Raw genomic sequence first — 19,829 nt, forward strand, 5'->3', positions numbered from 1 at the left:
GACTCCCCCACACCCTCTCTTGTACTCCTGCATCCTTCTCACATGACCATACCATCAAGGCGAGTCAACTTTCTCACATTCCAACACTACACTCTGAGCTGCCTTTGTCTTCACTGTTTCTCACACCTTCCATACTTGTAACCCCAGACTCAGTGACTCATCTCCCTAGCTTGAATTTTGGAGTATTCTGAGCCATTCAAACCATGTTGGATTGCCACAAGTTGGGAAATACTGTCTATTACTGTGCTGTATTCTCGGTGACCTGCCTCCTGACTTGTGCTCCTTCCCTTGACGACTCTCCTCTGCTCTGTAATCATTCTACCATTCATTGTTCTCTCCCAAAATTGACTCTCATTTGTGCCATTCTTACTTGACGTTACTGTACTTCCATATACAGTACTTCGAGTCTTAACCTCCTCCAGTACTGTACATTCTTGTCATGATCTTACATTTTGCTAGATTTCTTCATTATGTAGCTACAGTACTGTATTGTTTAGTAAAAATCCTCTACGGTTCTTCAGACTACTCCTGCTCAGAAACCATTGTCTTATTCTTTCTCACATTTACATTGTTCCCTTTTGTGACTCATCCTGTCAGAGTTATTCACGACTGCATTACCCTCACAGACGCGTTACCAGCACCTCATCCTGTCAGAGTTATTCACGGCTGCATTACCCTCACAGACGCGTTACCAGCACCCACACACTGCCTCCACCCCTACCCTCACCTCTCCATCTATGAATATGTTAAACAACCAAAGGGAACACTACACCTCTTACCTCACTCCCAGCCCATTGTTTACTCACATGCCTTACTATCACCGTCTCGCCAGCTTTCCCCCCCTGCACCACAGATTCTCACTCCTCTCACCATGTCTTGAGTCATCCTCTCAAATGATTTGTCTGGGTTAAAAAAAAATGCTCAATATTGTTTTATGCTTTTCTTATGTGGGTATTTCTCTGTATTTTTTTGTATTGAAAGTATTTGGTCTCTACAATCCCTACCTTCTCTAAGCTATCCTGACCTCTGCCTTACCATATTCTGTACTGTAGACTGGTACCTCTGTAGATCTTGCACTCTAGTACCTTACTGTTAATGAGGATGCAGTATTGTATATTATAGCCTTCAACCATTTATCTGGTATAATCTGTTTTTATTGCATTCTGAAGCTTATTATTTCCTCTGCAGTGTTTCAATATATCTGCTTGAATGAATCTACTCCCAGAACCTTCATTAATCTCTGTCCATTGTACTTCTGTTTTCATCTCCCCCAGGATGTTTTTTTTTCTAGTGTTTCCCATCTTCTCTCTTATATTTTACCATCATTACCCAGTACTGTACTTGGTCTCTTCTGTCTTATTTACTATCTCCTGTTTCTGTTATCATCATCATCATTTTAAAGTAATTTTCTGCAGCTGTTCTGACTGTATGGGTTCCTTCAGTCTCTCTTTATCAGATCATTATCTCACATTCTCTCCTCACATCATTCTTCTTTACATTTTCTTCTGCTTCTACTCTTTTTCCTTCCTTTTTTATACTTGTATGATGGATATTTTTATTTTATTTTTTATGGTAACAGCTTAAATTTCATACTGTATTTTCTCATCTTTTCCTTCCCTGTAATTTTGTACTAATAACATCCCTCAGATACAGTACAGTATTCTTTTTTCTGTAATCCCATTTGCTCTCCTCATCTCTTGATCTTCTGGTATAGTTTTAATTTAAACCTTTTTCTTCGTTCTTCCTTTGTCACTGATTCATAGTTGTGTCCTGTTATGCATCTGTTCTCCTCTTTTACCTCATAACCAGTTTCTCTTCTCTCACTCACACACACACACACGGCCTCATGTGTACGTTTTCTGTTTTTCTCCCACGGTTTGTTTTTGTTCTCGTTATCATCATTTTCTTTGCCGGTATTACCAAGCCAGGTAGGGGGGGGGGGTGCTATGCTTTGTTTAAGAATTACCTGAAAATCACTAAATTCAGATTGGTTATTTCACTTTAAGATTAACCTACCCAAATGCTAACCTGACCTAACCCAACCTAATGCTAACCTAACGCTAACCTATCATAACTTAACCTCCAGGTACCGGTTACGTTAGTGGGTAATCATCGGGTGAAATAAGCTGGATGGCCAATCTTCTTGCATTCCCCTGAAGAGTATCCCATTGGCTTATATCACCTTCAGATTAACCTCTGTAATGCTAACCTAACCTAATCCACACCCCCCACCTCCCGGTATAATTACAGTGTTTTATCATTGGGTGAGAGGTTAGCTGTTTGGGGGGATTAATCTTCAGGTGATCCATGTTTACATATTAGCCTTGAATGGGATCTTATGTTCTGTTTGGGTTTCTCCGGTACATGAAACGGTCTTTGAAGGAGAGATAGCTGGTGAAAGGTCAGCTGCTGCAGGTGTCATAGGGTTTATCTGGATTATTTTCTGAGTGGGAAATCAGATGAAATGTTCAGAATAGTGTTAGAGTGATGCTGAAGTGGAGGTCTGAGCTACTGTAGTCTATCATGGATTATGCCAGATGGTCCAGTACTGCATTGTGGTGATGGTGTTTGGAACCACATGAAGGTTAGCTCCCCCTCCCTCAGCTTATTTTACCTTAATATTAACCATCCTTATGCTAGCATAACCTAACCTAAGCCAACTCTTAATCCCTCCCCCAGTAGGTAGTACAGTATTAGGGTGTTTAAATCATGAGGTGAAGTACACTGGGAGCTATTCTTTGGTTGTACAATATTGCCAGACAGTCACTAACCCTTCAGTAACTGTGTACTGTACTGTGTTACCCATCAGGCTCCACCAGAGGACACGGCAGCTGTGGCCTAACGGTGTGTGTGTGTGTGAAGTTTTTCTGTCTGGTCAACATTGAGTGGACACGAGACCTTTGGGACAACCTGTTCTTGTTGGAAGTTTATCTTGAGGACAAAGTTGTCTTGTTTGGGCTGCCTCTTGATGGTTTGTCTACACTCCTTGTTTTGGGTAGTCGTGGGTGGCCTGGTGTACGACTGGTGACTATTGACTCGAACAAGAGTAATGGTCAACGTTAGAACTTGGTTGTGAATATCTTTAACTTCTCCTATACCTTCCCTCATACTGTACTGGAGAGTTGTGGCCTTGTATACAGTAGTACAGCACAGTTATAGTACTGTGCTTGGGAAGACTGGCCCTGATATAACTGTGTGTTCTCTGGCCTCTGGTATATTCACAGTTGTAGGTTCATGGAAGAGATCCCACTTCTGACACTGTAAATGCCCTAAAAATAATTCCTGAACTGTTTGTGGATCATCACATTTGATCTTATCTTGTCAACAAAGTAAGGCAGCTGCTAGACAGTTTATTAAGTCTGGAATTGTTTGACAAGTTAAATGTGTTTGAGAAAGTACAGTACAGGTATTCAAGTGTTCTTTATTATATTACTTTATAATATTGCCACAGTTAACCCAGACTGTTATCTCCAAGGCTCACATCTTATCATGGGTTACCACTGTCTACTGATTTCTAGGAAGACACATATTTAAGTTATCAGAATACATAATAAGGTAGTAATTTTTATGCCTCTGCTATATATTGAGTGCTTATTGGTTGGCCTTGGTCTTTGCCTCTTGTCTGTGGCCGTCTTGTGTACAGTATCGGAAGACTGAGTATTGGCCTTATGCCTCTGGTGAAACAGATAGGCATAGTGTACTGTATTGGTTAGTGTGTGTGTGTGCAAGAGATGATGCAGCACAAGAACTGCCATCAGGTAATACCGTACTACCAGCTAACCCGTACAGGTGTGGAAAATGGCCGAGAAGCTTTGATGGTGAAGTGTATTCGTTTATCTGTCCGTCATGGTCTAGTGTGTACTTGATTATCTTGTGCTGATAAAGCTTCATACGTAAAGGTTACATGACCATGTGTACTGTACTATCATAATGCTTGTGTACAGTACAATACCCCTGTACTGTACTGTACCTCTATACTGCATACAAGGTTGTTTATATCAATGGTTTTTTAATGATACTCTGGGATGAAGCAACTCTTATAGCCTGGTAGTCTAGGAGGCTCTTCCCCAGACCCCAACTTCTGTGACTGGGATCTGAAAATTTTAAGTTTGAAAATAAGACCATCGTTGACCTTCATGCTAGTCTTTATAAGGATAAGCCCTGGCACGAAGGTACAGTAAAACAGTGGCAAGACCGTACAGTTTATGTTGTCAAGCATTATATAGTCTGGAGGAACACCATAAACTAAAACAAACTCCATACTCTGTACTGTACTAGTTACTACCCCCTCCCAGAGTCCTGGAGAGGTGCCATCTCTTAAGTTTCCTCAGACAGGGACACTTTAACCAGCAAGTGTTTTATAGTCAGGTACAACTCTTTAAGTATAATAATGTCTTATCATCCATTGTAGTATATGTTGAATTATTTTTAAATAGAAACTCCATTTTAAGTGAATCCAGCGTCAAATGACTTAAACTGTTACGTTGCCAGATTTACTGTGGAGAGTACAAACCAATCATTGCCGAGCATAACTTGTCAGCCCAATAGGCCTAGGTACACTTTTCTTGGTGTTGGCCACAAACTGTCACAAAGACCAATATTGTACAAGGATGAGGTGCATTGCCATACAGTGAGAACCTGCTTACCGTACCTTTTACTGTGATGTTACTGTACAGGCAGCTGAGTGTTTATGATTTTAGCCCCTTACAGACTGCTGCCACACAGTCCAGGGGAAGGGGCTGTTTCATACAATACAATTTGCAGGATATACTGTATTTGTACACTATACAGTAATACCCTACATTTCCACAGTGACTTTCTCCCTCAGAGATGCACTCCTGGGTCTCTTACCCCAGGTGATGCACATCCCTCTGTACTATATCATTGTTCCCACTTAGTCACACCGAGTTCTTACTTACGTACTGCACGTTAATAATTTGACTTGAATACAGTCTCCAGCAGTGATAACCGAGCATCATGTGTGGTGATGTCTCCCAGTCTTCATTTTCCTGTTGCACAATTTTGTACTGAGAGTTGAAAGTGTGTCTAGTCTCCTGGCCATCACCAGATACCTCACATGAGAGATTATGAAGCTCCTCCCTCTTAATGGCTACCCAAATACCTGTACTGTACACCAGGTATTACTGCAACCACCAGACCTCACTGAAAACTAAGGACAATACTTTTTAAACAACTACACCTCTGCCCTCATCACTCATCAACCAACTATGCTCCCTGCCAGTGATGCAGCTTGACAACAGCAGAAGTATGATACAGTATAACTCCTACCAGGGACAGATTTACTACTCTCATTATCATCCTCGGTCAAAATTCTCCACGGTGAACAATTGACGTCTCAGACCATCACTGTACTACACACAACTTGGCAACCTCTGGCACTGATGGGCAGCAGTCAGTGGCCCCTCACACAATTGAATTGAATTGAAACAGTTTATGTAGCCAGAAAAACACAGATACAGAGTGGATAATAATAACAATATTAACATGGCTGAGCCAGTTGAGAACCTGAGGTGCACCTGATATATACTCCCTGTACTGTACATTTATCTCAAGGAAGTATTATGTAACATTTAGTATACTGGGTAGTACACACAGCCTGGTGGTAATAACAACACGCTACTACGGTTATCACTTGAAGGAGGCATGATCTGGGGTTACCTTTTGGGTGTTTGATTTGTACTGCTCATTGTACAGGTTGACTGGGAGTGTCCAAGAAACTAGCTCCAGTGCTTGCTTTGGGCAGACATGAAATATGAATCCATTGGGCGCACTTCAGATACCCATGAATTTTAGAGAAAAAAATATGAGAAATGTATTTGTAATATGGAGTGTAAAACTAATGAAAACCAAAGAATATCTGTATTAAGCTTATTACAAGTAAGATACAGTACCGGTAATTGAGCCTCCTAGTAGTGAGGTGAGCAGTCTTCATCCTGTGTGCTTCAGCCTGTACTGTGCTGTGCTGTGCTGTACTGTGCTGTGCTGGCCTTTGTGAGTCTTGTTTGTAGACCTTCCCCACGTGCCTGAATAGTTAAGAACAAGACTTTTATTTTATGATACAAGTACAGTACAGTATGTCTACATAATAGTGAACAAGTGTTTCTGTATTAGTAGCCACTGTATGAGACATGACTGTTGAGGAGGCCACACACACACACACACACACACACACACTACACACACACACACACACACACACACACACACACACACACACTACACACACACACACACACACACACACTACACACACACACACACACACACACACACACACACTACACACACACACACACACACACACACACACACACACACACACACACACACACACTCTTGTATGTTCACCTCGTGTGTTTTCCTCTTTTTGTTTTGAAATATTATATTATGTGGTCCACTCCAATTTCTCTATACTGTACTGTATGTATGGTAACTTGCATCATTTATGTTCATTGTGTATTTTCAGCCTTGGCTGCTATTTTCTCTCAATAAACTGTTAATTATATATTTTATTATTATTATTATACATACATACAGTACTTACACTGTACACACACGCTTTTCCACATATGGTACTGTACTGTACAGTAGGGTCGGGATATATCGCCAGATAGGGTTCAGCGATGTTCGCTATATACTAAATTGCGATATATAATTACGTGTAGTCAATGGGGAAAATAGGGTTAGGTTCTGGAGGCCAATAAAGGTGACTAAACTTGACTTAATGAGTTTATTTTCTTACTAACTAAAGCACCAATGAACACTAGACTCGGGAACAACAGACTGTTTCAATTTCAATATCAAGAAACACCAGACTCGGCAGTAGACGCCACACTGCCACCCTCACTTGACAATCCCACACCTACATAAACGAACACCAAAAATATTAGTTACAATATTAAATCTTTTCCGGTGAGCTTTCCATTCTCTTCACTTCACTTTTCACGTCACTACCAACCCATTTACACTCACCTTAGAAGTCGTAATCTGCAGCAGAGTCGGCTGCTTGCTCGTCACTCACTCGGAAAGACTGAGCGGGTGAGCCTGAATGCGTGAGTGAGTAGCCACGGTGGCGCCTCTGGTGAGCAAATAACGCATATGTTTGCCATGGCGGTACATTTGAAATATTTCCTGCCCGATTTCCCTTGCGAAATAATTAAATTTATCGCTATACTGTGTATTGGAAAATTTTGATAATTTTGGTAGTCACGATATAAATTTTTATATATAAAAAGTCACAATATATCCTGACTGTACTGTGCAGTGCATCATTGATTCGGGGGGGATCTCTCGGGGCAGGTGCAAAAATGAATGTAAACTATGTACGTAAAGTGTTAGGTCTTGAGTCAAGTGATGATATACAAGGTACTGTACTGTAGTGTGAACAGGCTACTTTACTAGAATGAGAGGTTAAAATATTGGTCAGTAGAGTATAGTACTGTACTGTGTAGTATAGAGGAGCTGTACTGTATAGGTGGATGGTTAGAGGGAAGAATAGTATGAGGGAGGGAGGAACAGTGTGAAGGAATGAACTTTGGAGAAATGATCAAATAACAATTAAAGATGCACTAATTTTAGGTGAACGCTGTACAAGGTGATTAAGTTCCCCTGAATAACATTTACCAGGCCTGGTTAAGATCTATTATATTATACAGTACTGCACTGTACAACTGAGCAGGTAGGGACTGTACTAATACAGGAGTTCATATTATTCTGTCTTTATTACATGGAATCAAGAGTTTTTCCTAATTTATTTTTTAAGGTCCAGTATATGGTAATTGGAATGTGATTGATTAAGGCTTTAAGTTAACTCAGCAGTACAGTACAGTACATGTATATAGCTACAGTATTGGACATAATTTTTGGTCAGACTCGCCTCCATTTACTTTGATAACCTCCACTATACATTGCACAACATTTATTACCTCATAATTTACACCTGTTTGTTGGACCATAAAGAGGAACCCAAAATATAAATGACTTCTGTACAGATGTCATGACAAAGTTTGACTCTTTGTTCGTTTAGTCTGTCTGCTGGAAGCTTAAACATATACTGTGCAGGTAGTGTACTGTATTGTACTGTACACTATCAAACATGGGTACAATTATAAACACTTGTACTATATCTATATACAGTATAGTAGTACATTACAGTACTGTACAGTATTAGTTTAGATCACAAACCTTCCTTCCATATCCTTTAAACTGCAACTACAGGAAAACCTGGCTATTGCTGTGCTTAAAACAAAAATTTTAATTTTTTTATTAAATTAAAAAAAAATCAAAAGTATTTTTGTTTTGCCGTGGTGGAGTGTGTTGAAGTGGATGCGTGTGGGGCCAAGTGATGGTGGCTGGGGGGCAGACTGCCATTAACGGTGGTGAACGCAACGCATCATTCATGGTGACTTGAGAGACCTACTGATGCGTGGATAGTGTGAGGAGGTTTATATACAGTATACTTTATTTAGAATCATTTAAAAACCTGCAAGGTAGAAGCATACTGTGTTGCTAATATATAATTTATAAGATATACTGCCTGTACAGTACTATATCTTCATCCCATCACAAGCTGGTCGCTATAAAGACGTCTTTGTGCTTCTTTTCAGGCTGATGGCAAAGTACTCCAAGAAGCTGGTGAGCAAATGTATCTACCTCAACATCCTGCAGGCAACTGACATCCCTCTCCTGGACCTGTGAGTACTATCTTGAGTTCTCTTTCTCTCTCTTTCTCTGATTGGCCCTTTTGTGTGCTTCTCTCTGATTGGCCCTTTTGTGCTTTGCTCTGATTGGCCCTATTGTGTGCTTCTCTCTGATTGGCCCTATTGTGTGCTTATCTCTGATTGGTGCTATTGTGATTTTTGTTTGATTGATTCAACTGCATGATTCTCTCTTGATTGATTCAACTGCATGATTCTCTCTGATTGATTCAACTGCATGCTTCGTTCTGATTGGGTCTGTTGCATGCTACTCTCTAAGTAACTCTATTGCATACTTACCTATGAATCACCATGCTGCTTGTTGCCCTGTGATTGGCTGTACCACTTGCCTCTCTGTAATTGGCCACTCCAGTTGCCTCTCTCGGATTGGCCACACCAGTTGCCTCTCTCGGATTGGCCACACCAGTTGCCTCTGTGATTGGCAATACCAGTTATCTCCCTGTGATTGGATTTAGCAAGGTTCTTACACAACCTGAGAGAAGTGAAAATACCTCATCAGATATCCAGGCTTTGAGAGATATTGGCCTTGAAAGTCATAGGCATTTAAAATATTCAGTAAAATGGATAGAAAATGTCCTTAAGTGTCAAGGGGGGTTATTTGATGGACTCAGTCTGTGGATCAGTTAGGTGTGTCGTACATTAATTGGATTATGGAGGTGAGAATAGGTCAGGTCAGTTGTATTCCGTGAAATTATCTTACAAGTTTACGTTGATTCCGTATGTGTATAGACAGTGAGGGTATACACTATACTGTATAAAGTGCAGGTACAGTGTGGATAAAATAAAAGTGGTAGGCTGGATTTTACAGTTATCATACATGTTGTTGTTATATGTTATTGATGTAGCTAGTCAACAAATAAAAAATTCTGCACCCTTGGGTCTGAGGCCATGTTCATTTGGTAAGGTTGGTAGTTCTGTACTTTTGATAGTGTGATGTAGTGTGTAACCTGTATGATGTGCTTTACTGTATGCTGTATATCACGTATAGTTAATACAGAGAAATTAACAGGAGTCGCCCAAGAATATGAAGTGTTGTTCAGGATTCTTGGTCCCATTCATTGACAACTGGGACAACTCCTACGGCAGAAGGGACCTTTATGCTAGGGATGGGGTGCACCTGTCTCGGGATGGGGTGGCAACCCTGGCGGGGTCTTTAGAGGGGGCAGTTCAAAAGATATCGAAGTCTTTAAACTACTAGGGGAACATATGGGCACATGGGTGGAGGAGACTGCAGTGGGAGCGGGTAAACAAAGTAAAAGGTTACAGGGAAATGGTGTTAGGAATGATGATAAAGCTAAATTAGACAGCGAGTTAAGACCTAAACGCGGTAAAGGGAGGACTCAGAACACGACTAACCTAAATGTCTACTACGCGAACAGTAGAAGTATGAGAAACAAACTGGATGATATTAGGGCCTTGGTATGTACCGAAAAAATCGATATAATAGCATTCACTGAAACATGGATCAACCTAGACTCACGTGAGTTACCCGTCGAATACCAAATTGCGGATTACAAATTGTTCCATACCGATAGGCAGACCAGGAAAGGAGGCGGAGTAGCAATCTACGTCAGGGATAATCTGAAGTGTGAAATAAATAAGGAAATAAAAACTGAGCGGAATACAGAAACAATTTGGATAGAATTAATTGACGGTAGGGAAAAATTAATCATAGGAGTAATATATAGACCTCCCAATATTGATAGAGTTAATGAGCGACTTATCTGGGATGAAATGCGCAGGGCTTCCATACACAACAAAGTCTGTATAGTAGGCGACTTTAACCTTGGCCAAATAGATTGGACTGACCTTACGGTATCAGAGGATTTCCTCGAAACGATCCAGGACTGTTTCCTAAGTCAACATATAACCGAACCCACCCGGGGTAATAATATACTCGATTTAGTTCTGTCGAACAGAGAAAACCTCATTAGCAATGTCGAGGTAGGGAACGAACTTGCAAACAGCGATCACAAAGAAATTAGATTCCAGTTAGATTTTCAGGTCAGACATAAGGAAAATTCCATTAAAGTCCCAGATTTCGGAAGGGCAAACTTTGATAGTTTAAAGAGGCAGCTGAGAGAGGGGTGTCGCGCTTGGGCGTGAACCTGACAGATGACACCGACCTGATAACGAGATCTGAGATTGCCGAGTTCCACGACAATTTAAATAACGAGTTACTTAATGCACAAAGGCAGAACATACCATACAAAAAACTCAGATCAGACAACAATGACCCTAAATGGATAAATAATTATTTAAAGAACATTATTGGCCAAAGGAAGGCTATAGAGAGAAGGATAAATCGTGGCGAAATTTACTTCTGGGAGTATTATAAGGTATTGGCCGGTAGGGTTAAGACCAAGATAAGAAAAGCAAAGAGAAATAATGAACTGAAGATAGCAAGAGAGGCGAAGACAAACCCCAAAAGATTCTACCTAATGTATCAAACTAAAACACGAGATAAGATTAGACCAATACGTTCAGATACCAACGAGCTAACTGATAATGATGGAGAAATGAGCAATAATCTGAATAAATATTTTTCAACAGTTTTCACCACCGAAAATTTAAACATGATACCCTAGGCACCGACTCTATTCAGAGATAGTGAAGAAAACAAATTAAGCAAGATAGTAGTGACTAGTAACGATGTTAATAAGCAAATAGACAAACTGAAGCCTAATAAGTCACCTGGTCCCAATGATATATTTGCCAGAGTATTAATGGAATGTAAGGAAGAGCTTAGTATGCCCTTATCAAAGTTGTTTAACATGTCATTAAAAACAGATGTAGTACCAGAATCCTGGAGGATAGCGAATGTAATACCGATTTTCAGGAAGGGGGATAGATCGCTATCCTATAACTACCGCCCAATCAGTTTAACAACAATAGTATGCAAATTGCTAGAATCAATCATTTCAAACTCTATTCGAAACCACCTGGAGAAGCACAAGTTGATCAATGATTCCCAACATGGCTTCACAAGCGGGCGTTCATGTCTAACTAATCTATTAACATTCTTTTCATCAGTTTTCGAATCGGTGAACGAAGGGCACAATTATGATGTGGTATATCTCGACTTTAGCAAAGACTTCGACAGAGTCCCCCACGAAAGACTAATTAGAAAGGTAGAAGCGCATGGCATCAAAGGTAACATCCTTAAATGGATTAGGGCGTGGTTACGGGACAGGAAACAGCAAGTGAGCATAAACGGCACTAAATCGCATTGGAGCAACGTCACTAGTGGAGTTCCCCAAGGCTCAGTACTTGGACCATTATTATTTATTATACAGTATACATAAACGACATAGATATTGGCATAGACAGCAACATAAGTAAATTTACTGATGATACTAAAATAGGGCGTGTAATTAAATCTGACGACTGCAAAACTACAGGAAGATCTAAACAAATTTTTCGAATGGTCGGAAAAATGGCAGATGAAATTCAATGTGGACAAATGTAAAGTACTCAGTATAGGAGATATAAACATGGAAACCAGTTACCAGTTGAACAACGATGCCATTGTGGAATCCGACTGCGAGAGAGATTTCGGAGTAATGATAAGTAGGAATCTTAAGCCTAGTAAACAATGTGTTTTTGCTCGTAACAAGGCTAATAAAGTACTTGGGTTCATACAAAGAAGTGTTTCTTACAAGACTAGCGAAGTCATCTTAAAATTATATCTAGCGCTTGTGAGACGTCACCTGGATTACGCAGTTCAGTTCTGGTCACCGTATTACAGAATGGATATAGAATCCTTGGAAAGAATCCAGAGGAGAATGACAAGACTAATCCCGGGCATCAGGAACCATGAGTACAGAGACAGGTTAAAGTATCTTAATTTGCACTCCCTCGAGAGACGTAGAGTGAGGGGCGACATGATAGAGGTGTATAAATGGAAGTCAGGGTTAAACAAAGGGGACATAACAAAGGTACTCAAACTATCCAACCAGGAGCGAACTCGTAACAATGGTTTTAAATTAGACAAATTTAGATTTAGGCGTGAAATAGGTAAACACTGGTTTGGAAACAGAGTAGTGGATGAATGGAACAAGTTACCAAATATCATCATTAACTCGAATACGCTGGATAGCTTCAAACATAGGTTGGATGCTTATATGAGCAATAGGGGTTGGGTATAAACGGGACTGCCCAGTATGGGACAATAGGCACGCTTCAGTTTCCTCCATTCTTATGTTCTTATGACTGTACATAATGATAAAATAATATATATTTTTTTTAAGTTGTTATTTCACCTAATGACTGAGCACCTTAACAATAACCTAACCTAAGCTAAGCTAACTTAACTTAACTTGCTGGTAGCATTAGGGTGTTTTGAGTATCAGGGTAAATCAACCGGGTTACTCTACAGTATTCATCTTTGTATGGCCTTTTTTCAATAGAGTTAACATTTTGCATGAATATTTGGCTTGGGAATTTGTGTGTATTATTTGTGCAAGAAACACCTGTACTGTACTGGAAATTTTTTAGATGCCTTTGCAGAGTTGAGTAATTTTTAAAGTATATACTGTACTGTACTATGCTGCATTGTACTATACTGTACTGTACTATGCTGCATTGTACTATACTGTACTATACTGTATTGTACTACAGTATACCGTACTGTCAACCTTAGCTCTTGTACTGCATGCTTCTGTGTTATTGCTAACACTGTACTGTACTGTACTATACTATATTGTACTGTACTACTACATGTACTACATGTACTGATAATCAACTTCGTGATTATAGTACAGTACTGTGATTGGCAGTACATATACAGTACTGCTGTACTCTAGGATTGATTATACTGTACTGCTGTACTCTGGTAATACAGTACTGCTGTACTTTGATTGGTTGTATAGTACTTCTGTACTCTGTGATTAGTAGTACAGTACTGCTGTACTTGATTGGTTGTACAGTACTGCTGTACTCTGATTGGAAGTACAGTACTGCTGTACTCTGATTGGTAGTACAGTACTGCTGTACTCTGATTGGTAGTACAGTACTGCCATACTGTGATTAGTTGCACAGTACTGCCCTACTGTGATTGGTTGTACAGTACTGCCCTACTGTGATTGGTTGTACAGTACTGCCCTACTGTGATAGGTTGTACAGTACTGCCCTACTGTGATAGGTTGTACAGTACTGCCCTACTGTGATTGGTTGTACAGTACTTCTGTACTGTGATAGGTTGTACAGTACTGCTGTACTCTGATTGGTAGTACAGTACTGCTGTACTCTGATTGGTTGTACAGAACTGCCCTACTGTGATTAGTTGTACAGTACTGCTGTACTCTGATTGGTTGTACAATACTGCTGTACTGTGATAGGTTGTACAGTACTGCTGTACTGTGATTGGTTGTACAGTACTGCTGTACTGTGATTGGTTGTACAGTACTGCTGTACTGTGATTGGTTGTACAATACTGCCCTACTGTGATTGGTTGTACAGTACTGCCCTACTGTGATTGGTTGTACAGTACTGCCCTACTGTGATTGGTTGTACAGTACTGCTGTACTCTGATTGGTTGTACAGTACTGTCCTACTGTGATTGGTTGTACAGTACTGCTGTACTCTGATTGGTTGTACAGTACTGCTGTACTCTGATTGGTTGTATAGTACTGCTGTACTCTGATTGGTTGTACAGTACTGCTGTACTGTGATTGGTTGTACAGTACTGCTGTACTGTGATTGGTCATACAGTACTGCTGTACTGTGATTGGTTGTACAATACTGCTGTACTGTGATTGGTTGTACAGTACTGCTGTACTGTACTGTGATTGGTTGTACAGTACTGCTGTACTCTGATTGGTTGTACAGTACTGCTCTACTCTGATTGGTTGTACAGTACTGCTGTACTGTGATTAGTTGTACAGTACTGCTGTACTGTGATTGGTTGTACAGTACTGTTGTACTGTGATTGGTTGTACAGTACTGCTGTACTGTGATTAGTTGTACAGTACTGCTGTACTCTGATTGGTTGTACAGTACTGTTCTACTCTGATTGGTTGTACAGTACTTCTGTACTGTGATTAGTTGTACATTACTGCTGTACTGTGATTGGTTGTACAGTACTGCTGTACTGTGATTAGTTGTACAGTACTGCTGTACTGTGATTGGTTGTACAGTACTGCTGTACTGTGATTGGTTGTACAGTACTGCTGTACTGTGATTGGTTGTACAGTACTGCTGTACTGTGATTTGTTGTACAGTACTGCTGTACTGTGATTGGTCGTACATTACTGCTGTACTGTGATTAGTTGTACAGTACTGCTGTGCTGTGATTGGTCATACAGTACTACTGTACTGTGGTTGGTTGTACAGTACTACTGTACTGTGATTGGTTGTACAGTACTGCTGTACTGTGATTGGTTGTACAGTACTGCCATACTGTGATTGGTTGTACAGTACTGCTGTACTGTGATTGGTCGTACAGTTCTGCTGTACTGTGATTGGTCGTACAGTACTGCTGTACTGTGATTGGTCGTACAGTACTGCTGAACTGTGATTGGTCGTACAGTACTGCTGTACTGTGATTGGTTGTACAGTTCTGCCCTTCTGTGATTGGTTGTACAGTACTGCTGTACTCTGATTGGTTGTACAGTACTGCCCTACTGTGATTGGTTGTACAGTACTGCCCTACTGTGATTGGTTGTACAGTATTGCCATACTGTGATTGGTTGTACAGTACTGCTGTACTGTGATTGGTTGTACAGTACTGCTGTACTGTGATTGGTTGTACAGTACTGCTGTACTGTGATTGGTCATACAGTACTGCTGTACTGTGATTGGTTGTACAGTACTGCTGTACTGTGATTGGTTGTACAGTACTGCTGTACTGTGATTGGTTGTACAGTACTGCTGTACTGTGATTGGTTGTACAGTATTGCTGTGCTGTGATTGGTCATACAGTACTGCTGTACTGTGATTGGTTGTACAGTACTGCTGTACTGTGATTGGTTGTACAGTACTGCTGTACTCTGATTGGTTGTACAGTACTGCTCTACTCTGATTGGTTGTATAGTACTGCTGTACTGTGATTAGTTGTACAGTACTGCTGTACTGTGATTGGTTGTACAGTACTGTTGTACTGTGATTGGTTGTACAGTACTGTTGTACTGTGATTGGTTGTACAGTACTGCTGTACTGTGATTAGTTGTACAGTACTGCTCTACTCTGATTGGTTGTACAGTACTGCTCTACTCTGATTGGTTGTACAGTACTGCTGTACTGTGATTAGTTGTACATTACTGCTGTACTGTGATTGGTTGTACAGTACTGCTGTACTGTGATTGGTTGTACAGTATTGCTGTGCTGTGATTGGTCATACAGTACTGCTGTACTGTGATTGGTTGTACAGTACTGCTGTACTGTGATTGGTTGTACAGTACTGCTGTACTCTGATTGGTTGTACAGTACTGCTCTACTCTGATTGGTTGTATAGTACTGCTGTACTGTGATTAGTTGTACAGTACTGCTGTACTGTGATTGGTTGTACAGTACTGTTGTACTGTGATTGGTTGTACAGTACTGTTGTACTGTGATTGGTTGTACAGTACTGCTGTACTGTGATTAGTTGTACAGTACTGCTCTACTCTGATTGGTTGTACAGTACTGCTCTACTCTGATTGGTTGTACAGTACTGCTGTACTGTGATTAGTTGTACATTACTGCTGTATTGTGATTGTACAGTACTGCTGTTCTGTGATTAGTTGTACAGTACTGCTCTACTCTGATTGGTTGTACAGTACTGCTGTACTGTGATTGGTTGTACAGTACTGCTGTACTGTGATTGGTTGTACAGTACTGCTGTACTGTGATTGGTTGTACAGTACTGCTGTACTGTGATTGGTTGTACAGTACTACTGTACTGTGATTGGTTGTACAGTACTGCTCTACTGTGATTGGTTGTACAGTACTGCTGTACTCTGATTGGTTGTACAGTACTGCTCTATTGTGATTGGTCATACAGTACTGCTGTACTGTGATTGGTCGTACAGTACTGCTGTACTGTGATTAGTTGTACTGTACTGCTGTACTGTGATTGGTTGTACAGTACTGCTGTACTGTGATTGGTTGTACAGTACTGCTGTACTCTGATTGGTTGTACAGTACTGCTGTACTGTGATTGGTCGTACAGTACTGCCCTACTGTGATTAGTTGTACAGTACTGCCCTACTGTGATTAGTTGTACAGTACTGCTGTACTGTGATTGGTTGTTCAGTACTGCCCTACTGTGATTGGTTGTACAGTACTGCTGTACTGTGATTAGTTGTACAGTACTGCTGTACTGTGATTGGTTATACAGTTCTGCTGTACTGTGATTAGTTGTACAGTACTGCCCTACTGTGATTAGTTGTACAGTACTGCTGTACTGTGATTGGTTGTACAGTACTGCTGTACTGTGATTGGTTGTACAGTACTGCTGTACTGTGATTGGTTGTACAGTACTGCTGTACTGTGATTGGTTGTACAGTACAGCTGTACTGTGATTGGTTGTACAGTACAGCTGTACTGTGATTGGTTGTACAGTACTGCTGTACTGTGATTGGTTGTACAGTACTGCTGTACTGCAATTGGTCATACAGTACTGCTGTACTGCAATTGGTCATACAGTACTGCTGTACTGTGATTGGTTGTACAGTACTGCTGTACTGTGATTGGTTGTACAGTACTGCTGTACTGTGATCTTTCGTACAGTACTGCTGTACTGTGATTGGTTGTACAGTACTGCTGTACTGTGATTAGTTGTACAGTACTGCTGTACTGTGATTGGTTGTACAGTACTGCTGTGCTGTGATTGGTTGTACAGTACTGCCATACTGTGATTGGTTGTACAGTACTGCTGTACTGTGATTGATTGTACAGTACTGCTGTACTGTGATTGGTGTACAGTACTGCCATACTGTGATTGGTTGTACAGTACTGCTGTACTGTGATTGGTTGTGCAGTACTGCTGTACTGTGATTGGTTGTACAGTACTGCTGTACTGTGATTGGTTGTACAGTACTGCTGTACTGTGATTGGTTGTACAGTACTGCTGTACTGTGATAGGTTGTACAGTACTGCAGTACTGTGATTGGTTGTACAGTACTGCTGTACTGTGATAGGTTGTACAGTACTGCTGTACTGTGACAGGTTGTACAGTACTGCTGTACTGTGACAGGTTGTACAGTACTGTACTGCTATACTCTTAATTGGTAGTACAGTATATCTGTACTCTTCTCTGTGATTGGCTTGGCGGTTTGTCTCTATGATTGGTGTTGTTAGTGATTGGCTCTGCTGCATACCTCTGTGTGATTGGCTCTCTGCATACCTCTGTGTGATTGGCTCTGCTGCATACCTCTGTGTGATTGGCTCTGCTGCATACGTCCGTGTGATTGGTTCAAAGATTTAGCTCTGTAAGTGAGTCAAAGAGTATGTTTAACAAGCCTCTGTATACAGGGTGTGTCATAGGTCACACCATACTGTACAGGGTGGTTCATAGGTCAAACCATACTGTACAGGGTGGCTCATAGGTCAAACCATACTGTACAGGGTGTGTCATAGGTCAAACCATACTGTACAGGGTAGCTCATTGATCATGCACCGTACTGTACAGTGTGGCTTAGATCATGCACCATAGGAAAATCAATATATATATATATGTATATATATATATATATATATATATATATATATATATATATATATATATATATATATATATATATATATATATATATATATATATATATATATATATATATATATATATATATATATATATATATATATATATATATATATATATATATATATATATATATATATATATATATATACATACAATATATATTAGGTGACAGAATTGTAACAAATAAATAGAGAATTTAACACCAGAGGAAAGAGCCAGATTAATATTCATGTAGCTGCGGGGAGCCAGAGTCCACACACTGATCACCCGCAGAAGGTAAACAGCAGCCGGGCAAATGGTCGTTGATGGTGTGTAGTGTCTGACTCAAACTTTCCTATGGTTTTAACTTCTCTTTCATCATTTGTTGTCATTGCCTCGCCTTATAGGAGAAAGGGTAGGGGGGTAGTGCAGCCTGTAGTATTGTACATCATTCGGTAGCTGTTACATAGGCTGCCAGGCTCATAGCTCACACCTCTGGCAGTAAAAACCTCTTAAGGAGTATTATTTAATGCTGCTCTTGAGGGGAACTCTAAGGTAACAACAGATTAATGTCATTCTTTTTTGCATTCTGGGTATTTTGGCGCTCATTTGGCCTCCTTCATCACTCAGAGCTGATCACTAGCTGTTTTGTACATAGAGTTGTCTTTAATAAAGCATGATCAATGTTTTGCTGTTGTTGTGGTAAATCATCTTGTGTTTTACCTCATCTTTTCACTTGCTGTATGTTTGTATACATACCTATTTGTCCCCTTAAAGAAGTTCTCCCAGTATTAGTTTTGAAATACAGTCCAGCATCTGTTATATTTATGTTGTGTATTATGTTGAACTTGTATACAGTATAATATACTGTATTGTAGTGTATACAGTACAGTATAATATACTATATATGTAGTACAATAGTAAATAATTATAATTTAAAGCTAGGTGTATGGCAAGTGAACCTGTAATAGCTCTGGACGTGTTTGTGTTGGGTGGCAGGTTCTACGAAGAGGGAGGCTGGGAGCTGGTTGGGTTATGGCTGCAGGAGGCGGTGAATTCCAAAAATTGGCCGTTGGCCACCCAGGTGCTCAATCTCCTAGAGACGTCTCCCATGACGGTGGCCAGACTCAAGAGGAACACCACCCCAAAACTGGTCAAGGAGCTCTCTAAGGAGTCCACCAGTCCAGGTAACTACCTACTAACATTATAGTCTTCCAGCAGTGACACACGCACACACACACGCACACACACACACACACACACACACACACACACACACACACACACACACACACACACACACACACACACACTCTGACTCACTCACTCACTCTGTCACTGCTGTACTGGACTGGACTGACTTACTCTTTGCGGCAGACAGATGATAACAGTTTCAGCAGACCCTTTACCTCTTGCTCTTGGGCTGT

The 19,829-nt window shown here is 40.4% G+C and overlaps 1 protein-coding gene across 2 annotated transcripts in view; it reads left to right on the forward strand.

The window, feature by feature from the left end:
• Positions 1-19,829, forward strand: part of LOC121869045 (serine/threonine-protein phosphatase 1 regulatory subunit 10-like) — a 96,376-nt gene that overhangs the window by 13,877 nt on the left and 62,670 nt on the right. For both annotated transcript variants that reach the window (XM_042370141.1, XM_042370142.1), the window contains exons 3-4: positions 8,628-8,714; positions 19,402-19,589. In XM_042370141.1, the coding sequence (XP_042226075.1) occupies positions 8,628-8,714; positions 19,402-19,589 (275 nt within the window). The remainder of the gene's footprint in view (positions 1-8,627; positions 8,715-19,401; positions 19,590-19,829) is intronic.

This window comes from Homarus americanus, unplaced genomic scaffold (genome assembly GCF_018991925.1).
Source record: "Homarus americanus isolate GMGI-L3 unplaced genomic scaffold, GMGI_Hamer_2.0 scaffold24694, whole genome shotgun sequence".
Taxonomy (NCBI): domain Eukaryota; kingdom Metazoa; phylum Arthropoda; class Malacostraca; order Decapoda; family Nephropidae; genus Homarus; species Homarus americanus.